The sequence below is a fragment of the Solenopsis invicta genome, chromosome 1 (assembly GCF_016802725.1).
Source record: "Solenopsis invicta isolate M01_SB chromosome 1, UNIL_Sinv_3.0, whole genome shotgun sequence".
Classification (NCBI taxonomy): domain Eukaryota; kingdom Metazoa; phylum Arthropoda; class Insecta; order Hymenoptera; family Formicidae; genus Solenopsis; species Solenopsis invicta.
Window position 1 is genome coordinate 19,757,010 of NC_052664.1, and position 17,147 is coordinate 19,774,156.

The 17,147-nt window shown below is 37.0% G+C and overlaps 1 protein-coding gene and 1 long non-coding RNA gene across 13 annotated transcripts in view; one reads left to right on the forward strand and one right to left on the reverse strand.

Moving 5' to 3' along the window:
• The window catches only part of LOC105201229 (disks large 1 tumor suppressor protein), a 393,240-nt gene that overhangs the window by 136,341 nt on the left and 239,752 nt on the right, over positions 1-17,147 (reverse strand). For 11 of the 12 annotated variants that reach the window (XM_026132842.2, XM_026132836.2, XM_026132840.2 and 8 more), the window contains one exon: positions 2,935-2,970. The exons of the other annotated variant lie outside the window; for it this stretch is intronic. In XM_026132842.2, coding sequence (XP_025988627.2) covers positions 2,935-2,970 — 36 coding nt within the window. The remainder of the gene's footprint in view (positions 1-2,934; positions 2,971-17,147) is intronic. 12 annotated transcript variants of the gene reach the window in all.
• LOC113003448 overlaps positions 1-17,147 on the forward strand; it is a 34,437-nt gene that overhangs the window by 8,347 nt on the left and 8,943 nt on the right. The gene's annotated exons all lie outside the window — the stretch shown is intronic.

Consider the following 17,147-nt stretch of genomic DNA (forward strand, 5'->3'; position numbering starts at 1 on the left):
CTATGTTCATTTTTCTTATTAATTAGCTAATTGGTTAGAAATAAAATTATATCTCACAAATAAATTTTCAAGTATCTTTCTCAGTGCGCTGAGAACGAAAAATTTTCATTTGTAAATTGAGTCTTAAATATAAAAAATATGATTATATTATTTCTTTCATCTTGCATATTTAATTTGCACTTAGATTAAATCTACTGTAATTAAATATTAACGCCGATACTTAAGAATCTCTACGATTGTCGAGTCTATTGTGAAAGTCTGTTGGAAATTAGCACTCTCTATATTTTAGTACTACAGATACAATTTGCTTTGAAATTGCGATCAATCCGGAGCAAATCGTCGTGTGTCGTCTGGTCCATGCGTCTGTCATACGGCAAACTTACTAATCGTTTATTAAAGCTCCGGAAATTTGAACGGCGGAATGTACTCTGAAAGGGTGAGTAACAAATTCGACGTAGCGACAATCGCAATAGCATCCTGAGCATTCGAGTATCCTCGGTATTGTATTGGAGAGAAACACTGGCAGCATGAAATACGGCAAAGGCACCACGATAGATCCGATTAGGCACCACACTAAATCACATTCAACGCCGCACCATTGTTAAGTCTCATCTAGTCTTAGATTCCTCTACGAGAATGTTTCGCGGACTACATTAGATTATCAGGGGGATACCTTATAGTGACGCACCTGGTACACTCCAGTGATCTATCTACAGATTTCCTTTCTACATTGTCATAAAAAATTGCGAACCGTAATAGTAACCGTGAAATAGTTTTAGTCAAAAGCGCGAAAAAGTGATCTATTTTTGAAAATTTCTTTAAAGAAAATTGCTACACATATTCTTCAATGCTTTTACATATCTACTTGTATTATATATATTTTGTAAATATTTATTAGTTTTTACTTAATTAAATTTAAGAGCATACATTCGATTGATAGAAATTCTCAGAAATTACTGAAGTCATCGATTGCGCTTCTTTTGCGCGTTTTGTATCTATGTAAAATATATGTCTGTTCGCACAAACTAAGATAAATGAAAAATACTGCAAATCATTAAAATAAGACACAGTTTTACAAAAACAAATATTGACTTTTCAATACTATTGATTAAATTGAATCTGTATGAAAAAATAATTAATTAATTTATAGACAGTGCAATAATTCTAGTTCAATAAACAGACTATGCAATAAAGACAAGTATTTTACATATAATATACGCAAAAATTGGAGTTGATCGCTTCAGTATTTTTTTAGAAATTATGTCAGACGACTTAAAAATTGATTCTTAGATTTACGTAACAAAATTAATTAAAAATTAATAAACATTTAGCCGCACTGAAATTTGTAGGTGTTTGTTAATTATGTACAAGTAGATGTGTAAAAAAGCAGGAGTTTTCTTTAAAAATATTCTTCAAAATAGATCAGCTTTTTCGCATTTTAGATTAAAATACTTCCTTGAGTAAAACAAATAAATGCTAGATCTATTATACAAGACATAAGAAAAAATCGAAAATCTTTCTTTTTTTTATTTGAAATTGTAGTTCTATAATTTCTATATTTACCATATTCTGAGTAAATATTTATTAAAATTTTCCCATTCCTTTCCTTTTCTTTCCGGTTATGAGCCGAACAAAGATGTATCGAATATAGCGAATATATTAACCAACGTACACGATAAAGGATTACGGTAGTGATCAATTGTCCCACATGTTCCTCGCACGTTTATTCCCTCGCGTATAACTCAGCAAACCGTTATTGCGTTCAAGCAATCGCGCGTCAGACATGGTGCATGCAATAAGGAATTAATTAATCTGGAATCCGTCTGCGAGCGCATTGCACGAGGAAACTCTACAAGGGCAGGGAAAGTGTCAACAGCAGTTGCAACGGCAGTAACACGCGGTGCGATCAAGAATCGATCGTCAAACCGCGACGCGTGCCGTAACGTTCTCTCTCAATCTGACAAATATTTTCGCACCATCGCGCCGCTTTCGTCGCCGGTGTAAACGTCATTAAACATCTGCGTCCTTAATAACGATGTGCGATGTAGCGTTGTAACTACATGTATGTATCCAGACGACGATATAAGTGCCGCTGTGCGGCACGCGTTGCTGCCGTGCAAATCGCTTTTCCACTCCATTCGTCTTCAGCTACAGCCGGTTTTAATTACTCGCGCGCATCGATTATTTGTAACGTAAATTATTTGTTAATTTTAATTACGCGATATACAACGAGAAAATCGCGAAATGGAAAATCACGGACGGACTGTGTGTCGTTGTATGTAAAAGCAAGATTCGCATTCTACGCTTTGTAAGAATTCAACGAAGTTGTTGAAGCCTTTCACATGTGAGTTCCGACAAACCGACTGAATATCCTACTTCGAAATCAAATAAGAAGTGCTGCATACTTTTTGATGCGTACTTTTATCTGAACATAATGCACAGATAAAAGACTGCACTCTCCTAACTCAATAGCGAAACAAAACGTGAAGAACACGTGAGTTTCATACCTCAACGTCAAAAACTTCGGTAACAATGGACACATTTATCACAAGAATTTGTCGCAAAAAGAAATGAAATGAAAATCACAACGGGAAAAGATTAGGAGGCCGTATTATATAAGAGCGTGCAATTTGCATTCCACTGATTCTACCGCTGCCCAGAAAATTTCGTGCAACACGCGGAGTCCCGGTAAACGAACGAACGAACGAACGTGGCGTTTCAACGCGAAGCTAGCGCATCAACATGCAAATTGCGAAGGAATCTCACAGAGTCAGCATGCCTTTTCGAAAGTGGCGGTCCAAATGTGCGAGCGACAGGGAGTGGAACGTGTGAGAAGAAGCGACAGAAAGGAAAGTTTTTCAGGAAAGAGCGAAGCGGGTGTGTATTAATGCAAATTGTACTTTCACAAGCGTTTTCCAAGCATCGAGCGCTCACCTGGTCACTATCGTGTCCTTGCCAGCTGTCATGACTCTGTAACAAAAAAAAAGAAGAAACGTCCAGTCAGAGAAATGCCATTATTGATTCGCAAGACAATAACACGCTCAATGCTTACACTATTATTGTTATGTCATATAATAATATTGTTGTTATGACACAATGATTATTTATCATAAATGCCCTTTTTAAGCGAATACATTACAATATACGCTTTACATACATTTATCTTAACAGAATACTCGCGTTCGAGCTTGAATACTCGTTATTCAACACGTATTTTACTTTTTCACGAATGCACAGGAAATGCACAATGTGGTTCACTATCCTGTAATGTTACACTGCAACTTTTGCGAATAATAGTTTCTCATATTATCGTCGTTACGAAGACGCATTGGCTTGGCGTAACACCATTTCGAATCTGTTGTGGTAGCATGTGTTTAACGCTGCGCCATTGTACCATTGTCTACGAAATGAATAAACAGGTCGACAACTGCATCGCACATGTACCTCGCGCACATAACATCGCATACAATAACTCGAAAGTTTAAATAACATATGGATTTTGTTTATTTCTCCAGTTCTTATTAGACTTTTTTAAAAATAAACATTTATTTAGAAGAGCATTAACAATTTAAACGCTTTTAAAAGAGAGAGAGAAAGAGAGGGAGCGCATGAAAAATTTACAAACTCGATGTATCGCCGAGTAAAATTCATCAGTCTTCCAGAGTCTCTGCGAAATGAACACGGCGGAAGTCGCGCGAAAATATCCCGCGACAGCGTACAAATTCCTTGTTTATTGAATATTAAAAGCAAGAAATGTTGGCATGAGCCAAACACGGTGACGTAGTCCAATTTTCCACTCCACTGGTCCACGACGAATCTCGGCAACATCGAGATTTATTTCTCGAAACTCGATCGTTCGCTCGCTCGCTCGTTCGCTAGCGCGATCATACCGATGGAAAATCGAGAAGAAAAACGATAGGTAAACGATTGCTTTTCCAACGATCGGGGCGCGACGTCAAACACGCGACATGACGGCAATGCGTTTCGAGAAGTGTACGCGAGAGAGCGTTTCGTCAATTAAATATAAGAATCTGTTTTCGCGAGTGAAGAAAAGTCTGGCAATCCGGGGGAGCGTTCGCAGCGGTTTTTCGCGTCGTATCCCTCGCACATGAGATACGGGAGGAAGGAAATTTCGTCTGGAATATTCTCTCTTCTTGCTCCTCTTGCAAGCAGAACGCCGTCATTTCCACCGTGCACCACAACGCGGGCGTTTTATTAAATCGATATGAACAATATTTCCGGCGTTTGCCGCGCGCAGCGAGCTCGTACGTCGTTTTTATTGCGGCGAACATTCGATCGTGCCGTAAAAATCTCCATTGCTGACGCGGCACGCTCTCGCGGCCGTTAAATAATAATACGACGAATATGTTTATCAAGAGAACGCCGGCTGAAACACGGTTGAATGCAACGTGCTTTCCAACGCGGCCGGTAACGAAACGCCCGGATATCTGGGTCGCGTTCAAGCATTAACTTCTCGATTTAACAACGCGTTGTTTGCACTGCGTCGCAAATGTGAATACCTACGAATAATGTAATTACCGCAGTAATGTTTAACATTACGGTGCCAATGGAATTTTGAAGTATTCCATGAAAGCCAGGCAAAAAACATAATTACGAAAACAATCCACCCATTTATGTTTCCCATTATGCATTTACATACTGCAGATGTATATTTATAATTTACGGCTAGTTACATTTCGCGAAATATGATGTGCGGCGCGTATCGTATGTAGCGACGAATATAATTCGGACAATTTCCATTTTTCACAAACGATACACCGAGAGCAAAAAATATCTTAAAACAAAAAGAATGTACTTAACACAAAAAGTTATTTACTAGATGGTTCCTAATAGTTTATTTACTTGCAGTCATGTTAAAATTTCTTAATTGAAATATTTCTTACGTAAATAAAATGAAGAAATAACTCTTAATCAGGTCTGGAAAATATTTACTATCAGATTATTTTTATTTTCGAGATAATCTTTTAACCTAAGAAAATAACTTTATTAAGTTTAATAATATTATAGCTTTTTGGAAAATCATTGTGTAAATGTCAAAAATGTAAAAAAGAAACAAAATTATATACTTAAAGTAATATATCTATTTACTTCAAAGTAAATATTTTTACGTGAACAGAGCAAATGCTTGCATCAAAATATATGGTTTAAAGAAAATGTATTTTTTTTTCATTGCAAAAAATTGTTCTTTCAGTGTATACGTATCGTGGAGTGCGGAAATACGGGAGATGTAACGCAGCATCTCCTCGATGAATGTGGAGTGCCACGGAAAGAAACGCGTTTCCGTTGTTTCTGCTGCAAGAGAATGTCATGAAAGGCGAACAAACGGCAACTTAAATCGCGACACGATGTATTTCGTGGAGGAAGATTTACAAATCCGTTCGACTTTCCGCGGTTGTTTTCAACAGGCAATTCGTGAAACGTTTCGCGGCGGTGCGCCCGTGACTCCGACGCGGTTCATTAAATCGGCGTAAATAATACGAGGGAGCGTATAGATGCTATTTTATCGGACGTGGTCGGAGCCGGTGCCGGTCGGAAGTATAGGCGGCGGTCGGTGGGTTAATGCTGGGCCGCCTTGTTAGATTTATGACAGCAATATAGGCGTCATGGAGGTAACGTTGAAACGTACCTCGTGTATTGCGGATAATGTTTGTTACGACGCACGTTCGATATATACGCCGTGAGAATTTATGGAAATCGGTCGTCCAATCGCGCGTCCTGTAGACAACCACTTTTTAAATATCGAGCTTTCTTCCTACGAAAACGAAACGCCGGGCCGCGGCTCATCGTCACGACGAGATTAATCATCTTACTTCGGAGTTTCCTTCGCGCGGTAGACAGATACTCGCGATAGCAATAGAGAAAGAGAGAGATATGCATGTCTTGGAAAAGAGAAAATCATGCTGGATCGATAGGAGAATATTGTTTTGCGAGGAATTTTTTAATAATTATTTTCTTTTCTGCCATAACGACGCTTTTGATGAAAATATTGTATGTTATACACGGCTTTTACGATATAAAATATGCTTTAAAGGTGTTCCATCTTTCTCGTGTTGAGTGAAAAGGGATCTTTGAGCTGATTGTCTGTCTCTTAATATTTTAACGTTAATTTTTACGTTTTTGTCTAAATCTGAAAATAAAAATTGAACGAACATTTACGTCCATTTAAAGTTTACGTCTCTTTCACAACGTGACAAGAGAAGATTGTATACAGCGGTGATACCGTCAGGTCCCCTTTAAAGGCATCCTGTTACGCAGGTTGGTGAGTCATCTCAGTCGTTTTTAACGAAAACTTAAATTAATTCACGTAAATACAGCACTAAAAAATACGCAAGATATTTAAATGAGAATGAAAGATATTCAGAGTGGAAAACTTTTCTTTTCGATATATCGGAAGTCAAGATATTTTTATTCTAGACAAACTGAAATGCGCATTCCAATAACACGGGCGGTGTCTTTTTAATGTCGTCGCGTTGCATAAAATTGCTTTTCCAATTAATATCGTAGTCCTGAATCAAGTCTGAGCATGCAAATGCAATCGGGCCGGTTTTCCGGTTGCGCTTCGTATCGATTCTTTACGGCGAATAGATCGGCGCGGATAGATTCACTCGCGGAATCACATTTAATCGCGAGCGCCGGGCAAATCGGTGCATTCGTAACTTTCGACAATCGGGCGAGGCGGAACATGTAGACTAACAATGGTGAAAAAGTTTTCTCGTTTCCGATCGACTTTCAGCTCCCGCAGCCTCCGTCCTGTTTAAATGCAACCCTTATTTGCATTACGTTTTATCTTTATTTAAGGTTTTGCATTCGATTTTCCATGATAAAATATCCGAAGCGCCCTTTTTTACACAAAAGTTACGTAAAAGTTAAATGGAATTAAAGACAAAATAAAATTGCTCAATTAAAAAGTATAATTTTTGCAAGAAAAACTGTGTGGTTGATGGAATTATTAATTAATTACCACAGCTTGTGAAAGTTTGATAATCTTCAGGAATATTTTATCGCGACGTACTCTCTAAATAGAAATTAGTGTACTTTTTGCTGAAAGACAGTGAATAATCTAAATACAGTCTTCAATACTACATTTATAACTATATTAATCAATGATATACAGCATTAGCCAAATTAAAGCACCTATATCCTTTTTATTTGTCTGTAATTTTTTTATCTGCATTATTTCAAATTAATTACTGGCATTATATATAAATAAGAATTTTTGAAACAAAGGATAATTAATAATTTAGGATTTGAATTTTTGTTCAAATCCTTCCAGTTCAAAGTATTTAAAATAAATACAAGGTGCCTTATAATTTTGACCAAAGCTGTACACTGTACATTATCACTGTCTTTCAGTGATAATACATTTATTTCAATTACAAAGAGTACCCCTTTTTTAATTAAAATCACTGATGGGAGAAATTCTAATTAAAAAAAATACTCTCTCAAGATAGTAAATAATAATAAAAATAAAATGTGACTAGAACGTACATACATAAGCCACACGATAAAAATTTTATGTTTGGCAAAATAAATGCTGCAGAGAATTAATATATCGACGTATTGGATGGTTAATTAAAATTGCGTAGGAAATATAAAAGTATGCGAAAGATGACGGGAATGAATATCTACTAATTAAAGGCCGACTAGAGGAAATCTATGGGGTATTAAAATTATTTGTATCCGAGCGTACAGCCGTTTCCCTTTTCCTATCCATTCGCGACGTCCGATTTCTTTTCGATCTACCGCGTTTCTGGATTAATCAAAATTCATGTCGATCTACTCAACCCGCTCTAGAAAAAAAGGACGTTAATTCCTAACGTGCTAAAGAGACGCGATAAAAGTTTAACGAAGTCATGAAATTTAATCACGCATAAAATAAGCGCAAAATTATTCATCGTTAATCGTAACGATTAACCATTCGTAGCAAACGATAATTACTGCTCGTTTAACTCACGTACCGAACGGACGCGGCAATTATCCGATCATTACGACGATTATTTGCGCTTAAATTTAGAGAGAGACATAATTATATTGCACGAATGGCGTACGTTGAGAAGCATCCCCTCGTCTATTTGCCGTGTGACGATAAGTAATGTGACGATAAGTAATCCACGGAAAAAAGAAAGATATCGCCGCAGATAATTCGTCTGGTGAGACAAGGTCCCGCGAGCGGATAGCGTTGTGCGACGAGACGCGTGGCGAGCTCGTAAATCCAGCTTACGAATCGGACAGAATATGGGAAAAAGAGAGTGAGAAAGATGGAACGAGGGATGCGGTTAAGACTGTTGAGGTAAAAGAAGAGATATGCGAGTGAGGGATCATTTAACCGTTTAAGAGGATGATCTTAAGTGGGATACTACTCTTCCTGTGAAATAAATTGCGCACCTAAAAGAGGTATGACCTTTAAAGTGTATACCTTCATCTGTTCAGGATAAATTCGTAAACTACATTTCCGTTGCTTCGATCCCACACAATGAATTATTTTGAATAAGTATGATGCTGCGTGCGTATGAAGATAAAATTTGTAGACGTCAGCTTCAGGATGTATTTGAAATGCATAAATTACAAATTACTAATGTAATATGCACATATACGTGACACAAGTAATATAAGTTTAGATCTGCATTTCTCTTTTAACGACGGGAAATTCATATCGTAGACAATATGTTTGATACCGTAAAAAAAAAAAACAAGTTTCACGAACTTTTTAATTAGCGGAATATATTTTTGATAATTCATCTTTCTGACAAGCTGTCAGATTTTTGTTATCGAAAAAATTAATAGCAAATCACGATAAATCAAATTCGTTAATTGGTAGCGTCACGTTACGTTCCAAATGACAATGCCTCTGTTGTTCACCTGGATTTGTTCAATCTTCAATCATGCGTTATATTAAAATATAACAGTAATAAAGAACGTGTGGAAATAATTTTGTAACGACGCAAGAAAAACATAAAAGATATCACAGAATATTTATAGAACAAACAATCCGATGATGACATTGGTGTACTTAAATATTGCAGGAGCAAAAGGCTCGCGAGGAAATAAATCGCGCAACAGTAGAGCGTGAATGTGGCGCGATACATTTTATTGCCGGCACCGTACACTTTTCATCCCTGAAAAGTCGCTATGATTTATCGTTAATAAAAGGAGAGCAACGCTTGCGGTGACCGGGGCTTAAATTACTTGAGATACGAGGATACGCGTTTTCTGAGGAAGCTGGAGTTACGAGCGCGCGTTCTAAGTTCTAAGTCAGCGATTTAATGGCAAGAGAGGATTAGATCGACGACGTGTGAGCCAAGAGAATCAGATTAAACTTTCATCTCCGGTGTGCCTATCGCTCAACATAACTGTCATTCTTCGATCGTCCTTATTCGGTTTAAAAATTGAATAAATTTTTAGAAGAAAAATTTCTCTCGACATTTTTCAATACACACATATTTCGTACGTCTCACGTATCCTTTAATCGGGAATTTACAAAAAAAAAAATCACAGTTCATGAAATTTATAATACATTATATTTTCATAGGAAGCGAAAGATTCTCTCTATATAGATATAATGTGCTGGGTCATGTTCGTTTATCGATTGTGCTTTAAAGCGCGCTTATATAGTACTTTCGAGAAGGACTCGACATACGCTTATCTCACACGTGACATTTGAACACGCGTTCTTCAAAATATTATAACAATGTCTAAGCGTGTTGTTTTATGGTTGGGCCACATAATATTTGGGGAAGGAGATCGATTCTCGCAAGCCCGATGCTTGACAAGTTCGACACTCGTCGTAAAAAAGAAAGGTGTTAGTTCTCACGAATATTATTATTATATTTCGGATTCGCAGAGATATCTTTATATATTGTAATATTCGTTCTCAAAGAAAGAGATATTTCTTTTCAGCGTTATTTAATTAGACTCGTTTGTCGTATTCTATACATTGTTCTTCAATTACTGTCAGATTTATGATCATTATTTCCGCGTAGAACGCATCTTATTGCATGTACTTTAATTTTCAATAATTCCTTGTAATATCGCGCGAACGCGGGACAAATTTAGTTACGTAAGGTATTTCGAGTCGTTGTCGTTAAAATCTTTTGTAAGCACGAAATAGCTTCGTACGTTGATTAAATTTCATAGGTGTCTCGCAGTAAATAAAATTATGTCACGCCAGAATTGCGAGACCGTCTCATAAATTTAACGTCGCGAAGGCGCTTCCGAGCACGCCTGCCCGATCCAAGAATTTGCAATAATATTTTATCAAAATTGTTTAATTGCAAGCAATTATTCCACGGTATCGCGCGTAATAACTCTGTCGCGCGAAAACTGATTAAATTTAAAGGATGTGGTATTTTATACGATAGGACGACGATGCCTACTACGGTGCAAAACACGAGGTAAAAAAGTGTCGTGCGTGTGGACGTCGAACTTTCTTGCGGAAAATCATTTATGTCAGCCGCGCATATACGAGATGACTCTGTCGGGTGGGCGTTACGACCTCTTAATTATGAACACGCGTCGCTGGCAATAATTAATAGACGCGGTCCGAACCACGCCTCCGCGACGTCACGTAGATGAGCAAACACTGAATTGCTCTTCGGGATCGTGGCGCTCGCCCGCGTCGCCGACGCCGTCGCGGCCCATACGCTTAAATTATTAACAACCTCTCGTCGACTTATATATTCGACCAGACTCCTCGTCGCTTCTTAATTATCAAACTTGGTCAGCAAGAATACAAGAAAGAAAAGAGAAGAAGAGAGAGAACCGATTTAATAATTACGTCGAGTAATAATCGATGAGCTGAGTTATCGAAGAGATTCTCGTAATAAACGACATCAAACAGTTCCTAATGATGCATCGACGATGCAGCGAAGTTGCTCGTTTAATTTTCGAATAAATATTATACAATGTAAGATACGATAAAAGAATGGATAATTTTAATTACAGCAAATTTTTGTAGCGAGAATCGTAAAAATCAACAAGATTTTCTAGATCTACACTTTCAATAATATATTATAGCAAATGTAGAGAGAAATCACATTATGTATTCACATAAACGCATTTATCAAAATTTGATTACTGTTGGTATGAAATTGATAACGGTCATAAAAACATAGAAAATACATTATTTTATCTCAGTCTTCCTCTTAGAAAATGCAATTTAATATTCACATAATTAATACGGAAAAGGCACGCGGTATAAAAGAACAATGCATGATAAGAAATCCCTAGTATTTTCAAATATTCGACTTTTCATCGCGAATATTCCGTCGAAATATTTCAATAAATTTCAACATGCAGCTGCACGATACTGCAATTCGAGGCCCGCGCTCGTAACATATTTTCGAGCGATTTTGTTGGTAAATAAAATCTCAAAAAATAAAACGCGACAGGAAATCTGCTTTCGACCTTGTCATAGGGTTTATCGCATAGTGGTGTGCCCCTACCGAGATACGTGACGTCTCATTTGATACATAAACATCGATTGAAAAATACAAATATTGTAAATTGACGCAATCGTTGATTCGTCAACGACAAACGCTACATGAAATCGACATTTTTGACATGTACAAAGTTTTGATGTAAAAAAAAAATAAATAAATAAATAAAAATAGAAATAATCTCTATATTTATTTGTATTAGAGTGAAAATGCAATACGAATTTTTAGATACTATAAAAGAGATTTATTTTTAAACAAAGAACCTGTACATATATTGCCATGGAGGCAATTATTTCACTTATAGTTTGTTTAGAAAAGCCGTCATTGTTTTCCACTTGTGACTAATTAAATAAAAGAAACAGAAAGAAAATATACAAGAGACATAAAAATTAAATAGCTTGTGAGAAAGGAAAAGGAGCCACGAAGAAAATTGGTATTGAAAGAGACATTGGGACTCTCTAATCTAGTTATACTCGTTTCTTCTTCGGATTCAGACGCACGTAATCTTTTGAATTGCCAATAGAATCACGACTGAATCAGTCGTTAGAAGGAACTCTTGGAAATTTTTTAATGAAACCTCAAGATGTGGACTATATTTTAGTTAATCACATTATAAACAAAAAATTACAATTAATTCTATTTTTTTCATTTGTTTGCAAAACTTGTATAATACAGAAAACTATCGTATAATATATAATCAAATTGTAACTCGTGTATTTAAATTTAACCGTCATTCGGGTGCGCGATCAAATCACGTACCATTACGCGATATCGTTCACTCGTTCAATATCGGACAAGGAATTCGCGATCCTCCCGACGCTCGTGTTTCTCTTTACGTTTATGGAAGATTGCGGTTATAAAGGAAACGTAAAAGCGCCGTTACAGACATGCAGGGACTGAAAGATTACACGCTCGTTAATTCTTTTTATGCGTAACTATCTCCGTTGCGTACTATGTCTTCGTTATTTTTATTATTTTTTTTTCTTTTTACGATGTGATCTCGGTCCTTTGTCTTTACAGTTTTCATAATCTGGCCTTTCATAAAGCCAGTAAACTCGCCGGAGAGTTACTCGCAGTTTGCGACAGTATTTCTTTTATTCGCAAAGTCCGCAGGTTTTTTGTTTAATAGTCTGATCATTAAAATGAAACAGCGATGCCGTTAAGATGTATACCTTTGTATAATATTTGCTATGATCAGCGTTGAAATATTATCAGAAGGAAATTAGTCCTGGAGCGGAAAATAATAATCCTGCATAAATAATACAAAAGTAAATTCTCTTTCTCCCTTTCTGTCTCCCCCTTTCTTTGAAGTCAGTCTTTTATAACTGAACTTGTAATCTCTATGATGCATGCTCCATGGCGACTGTCTCAGCAAAGTTACTCGCGGTGGTTAGCCACTGCCTTCCGAGAGATGGTGATTAATTAAAAATGTAATGCGTTCTAGATGGATTTGAATTTAAATCTTTGATACAAAAAGCAAACGCGCAACTTTTACGCCATAATCACCGTTATGGTACATAAAATAAATAACAATATGCAAAGACGTATAAAATAAATTTCGCGTTTAGTTGATATTCATGATTATAGTAAATAAAAACCTGCGAGATACCGCTTTTCTAAATTCAAGATTTCAAAATGGAAAAGAAAGAAATCATTGATTAAAATTACAGTCGGGAGTTCAGGGAGCGTTCTATGTATACGGACGCACTATAATTTACGCTGCCGACGTATTCGAAACAAAATGTCGAGCTCCAACAAAAAATCGCATACGCACCGCTGTGTCGCGTTAATATTTACGGTTGAATATTCCCTAAACGAATGACACGTGTCTCGACGTTACGTCGTCGTCGTCAGTCAATTTCTACGCGGCCGTCCGTCACCGGAAGACCGGCTCGACGTGTTCCCCGCGAACAAGGGAAGAGGAATTTATCGGCGTCGCCTCGTGGTCCCCAGAAGACATACGATGACAATAAAAAAAAGAGGGACGGCTAACAAAGGACGCAATGATCCGGCAATTGGAAGTCGCAAGTTCGATATTTGTTGTCGTCCCAATGCGTTCGTCTTTGATTTATAATTCCCGTGTTGTTCGCTCGATGGTAATAAGTGCGCGATGAAACACGCCGAATTTCATCGAATCCGAACAATCAGCGGGTGCACGATAAAGAGATGACAAAAAAGTGATATCTTCTCCAGCCGCTGTTAATAATTGCAACGAAAAATTCTCGCATTGTCGTACTTTTTTTTTATGTCATTCCATTCGATTGGATAATGTTATCGGGCTTGAATTCTTTTGAACAATGTTTAATTCGCATGTCGTGGCAAAAATTTCTATGTCTGATTAAAAATACACAAAATATTTATTTTAATAAAATGCACGCATATTAATTTTAAAATGTAGTTATGTCGATAACAATATTAATTGTTAATGAAAAATTAATCATAATATTTTTTAAGCACACTAATCATAGATCGTATGAATTCTGATTGTGAGATACGTAAAAGAAATCTTGCATTTCATTTTTTCGAAATAATTTTTTAGAAATATTTTTATTATTCACGATATTTTCAGCATCTTCGATCTCAAGTTTCTCTCTTTTCTGAATAAAAATCTTAAACTATCTATCGTTTCGACAGTACTCAATTTAAATCATATTTCTTGTGTTAGAGTATTTGTAGACGTTTATAGACGTTCATTGATTAATGACGATGCACATTCAAGACAGTCAATAAATTAACAGATAAACCATTACGCTCCACTTGGCGAACAGCAATCGTATGCCTCGAAGTGACGGGTACAGATTGCCGATTAACGAAAAATTGCGACACGATTGATCAGCTAAGAAGAGCAGAAGATCCCATCTTAATTAATGTCCAACGACGAGATCCCCAAGAAGCCATAAAGCTGCTGCCAGCCGGCGCTAATGGCAAAGTAAAATGGAGCAGCCTTTCGACGTTTAATCCAATGAACGGGACTTCACTACGCTCGTTACGTGTCGTCTGATAGTATATAAAGTAAGGCCAGCGCTTGCGATCCTAGATAAACTGCGAAGAAATCGTTGGCTTCCCGACCGCGAGTCCCGCGCTCGATTAAACGTCTTATCTCTTGCGCACGAGGCACACTGTTCCCAAGGAACTGCCTCTCTGCATATATTTCGTGTATCGACAGGCAATTTATGCACACTTTGCGTAAATGTATAGATGACTATAAAAAAGTGATACGATACACATTACGGGTATACATTAAATTCACGATAATTCAAAAATGCACGAGGCGCAAAGAGTATTTACAAATATTTTCAATAAAAAAAAGAGTATTCCTTCTCGTTATTACGTACATCTCTCACTTTTAGAAATTAATGCGACTAGCTATTAGCGGTAGCGAAACATGTTAACTACATGTAATTTGGGATTGCATTGCCAGTCGAGAATTTCTAGTGCAAACAAGTGTTAATAAGCGTCGTATTAATGTGCACGATATTAATGTGCATACGCTTGTGTGTATGCACGCCGTAATGTCGCGATAAAAGCTTCCGCGAGACAGCCGGCATATTTTTTAATAACGCACTTGTATTACGCCGTTTCGCACGCGCGGATTTTTTGAGGTAGAGATGCACGAAGGGCTCAACCATTTTCAGGCAGGTAATAATCGCGCACGGCGACAATGACGACGCACTGAACCGTGCGGTAATGCAGCTCTAATTAACCCGGGAATTTGCATGCGTTTCTACGCGCGATCGCGTTACGCGACGACGATACACACTCCGAGAGTTTATATTTTCATATTTCTCTGCTCGCCAGCCGCCCAACATTTCCAACGGCGGCTAAATTATCGGATAATACCGCCCGCGTGAACAAGTCGCAATTAATTATGATTACGCTTGCGCGCGTATTTAACGTGAAGGGAGAGAATCTCTCGCGCAGCTCTGGCGCGTGAAACAATACTGATAAATTCTGTCGATTTTAGTTTCAACAACGATTAATAACAATTAAATGTCAATTTTACTTTCAATAATTTTAGCAGTTTTAATAACAAAATGTTGTGTAACTGTTTCCACTATGCCATGCTATATCATAAATATTAAAATAATATGAATTCATATTAATGTACAAAAATATTCCATATATGATTTCACGTTTGCAGAAATATTTCACATTTTATCGATACAAATATGTAGTCAAAATAATTGATTCATGGACCCCTGGAATATATTATATATCCGTGATTTCAGTCACAATCGAAAAAAGCTAAGCCAAGAAGCCGTACAGTTTCGTCGTAAATTGACAAGAAAAGGCTTCCAATCGATTTCTCAGATTTTAATGAAATTTGGTAGGTTTCTAGAGAAGAAGTGAAAATATTTGATACGTATTTTTTTTACTGGCAATAAAACATGTTTAAGGGGGATGAAATCAGCCTTCAAAAATCGGATAAATTAATTTTTCCAGCAATAACTTCTGAGCAAAACATTATAGTGTAATTTCGTGAATGTACAAAATATACAGAATTTCGAAAATTATTCACTGACATAAATATTGAGTTTTTATAATAGAAAATTTTTGCTCCTCTCTATAAACCTACCAAATTTGATTAAAGATGTATCGAACATACAATCCCTGCAAAGTAAATAAAATTTGCAAATGTATCTAATATTAATATTTCAAATAAACTATATACATATAAAGTTATGTGAATATAAGATTATATTTTTATTTAATAGGTTATTTCATCTATTTGTTATTCAAAATTAAATTTTTTACATTTCTCAATTTTTGTTGTGTAAGTAGTTTAAGTATTCAAGATAATTAGATGATTTATACAAAATTTTATTGTGAGATTGCCTGTTTAAATATTTTGTAAATAAATAAATAAATTTGATTTGGCTTACAAAACTGATCTCTGCATCACAATAAAACTTTATATAAATCATTATAAATATTTAAAGTACTTAAATAAAATAAATCACATTTTTTTCATTATTTCTTATTGCATTTATTATATTTTCATTAAAGCACACATCTGTAATTTTTTCATAATTTGCTTAATATTTTGAGAAATGTCCTATACATCCTTAAAATCGGAGAGAGATCAATTGGGAATCTTTGTGTGAGACGAAATATTATATAATGCGCGCGACATCTTAGAAGCATTTTGCATCGGCAGTTTCGCGCATTCTCTTCCCGACTTTTCGATCCCACTTTCTGCCAGGAACCAGCTTGCGCCGAGATCTTTATTGCGTTTCGAAGTACCGGGAAGCGCAAACAAAGCGGTAATCTGTCGCGCGGGATGTTGTGTCGCTGTGTGCCATGTGCCACGTCGGCACGAAATTGCATTCCGTAGTAAACGAGCGAAAATGGCAAGAGAGGAGAGAATTACATACGTATGTGTGTGTGTACGAGCATGTGTGCGTGCGTGGTGGGTGCGACGCCTGTACATGCGACGTCTTTGTGTACACGGCACATACGCGCGTCCGCGCGCGTCTCCGGTCCGCGAACGGTCGACGAAATTGTGCGTGGATAAAGCCGACGGCGCGTTTCGCGCTCAGCGTCTCGCCCGTCTTTGTAGCGCGTTCACAAAAAAAGAGAAGAAAAAAAAAGGAAAAAACGCGCTGGCCGACCGGCTAGCCAGTGTAATCGCTTGCGCCGCGCTCTAGCTTTGTGCTTACGCTTCGTCGCGGATTGCATCAGTCTGCCATG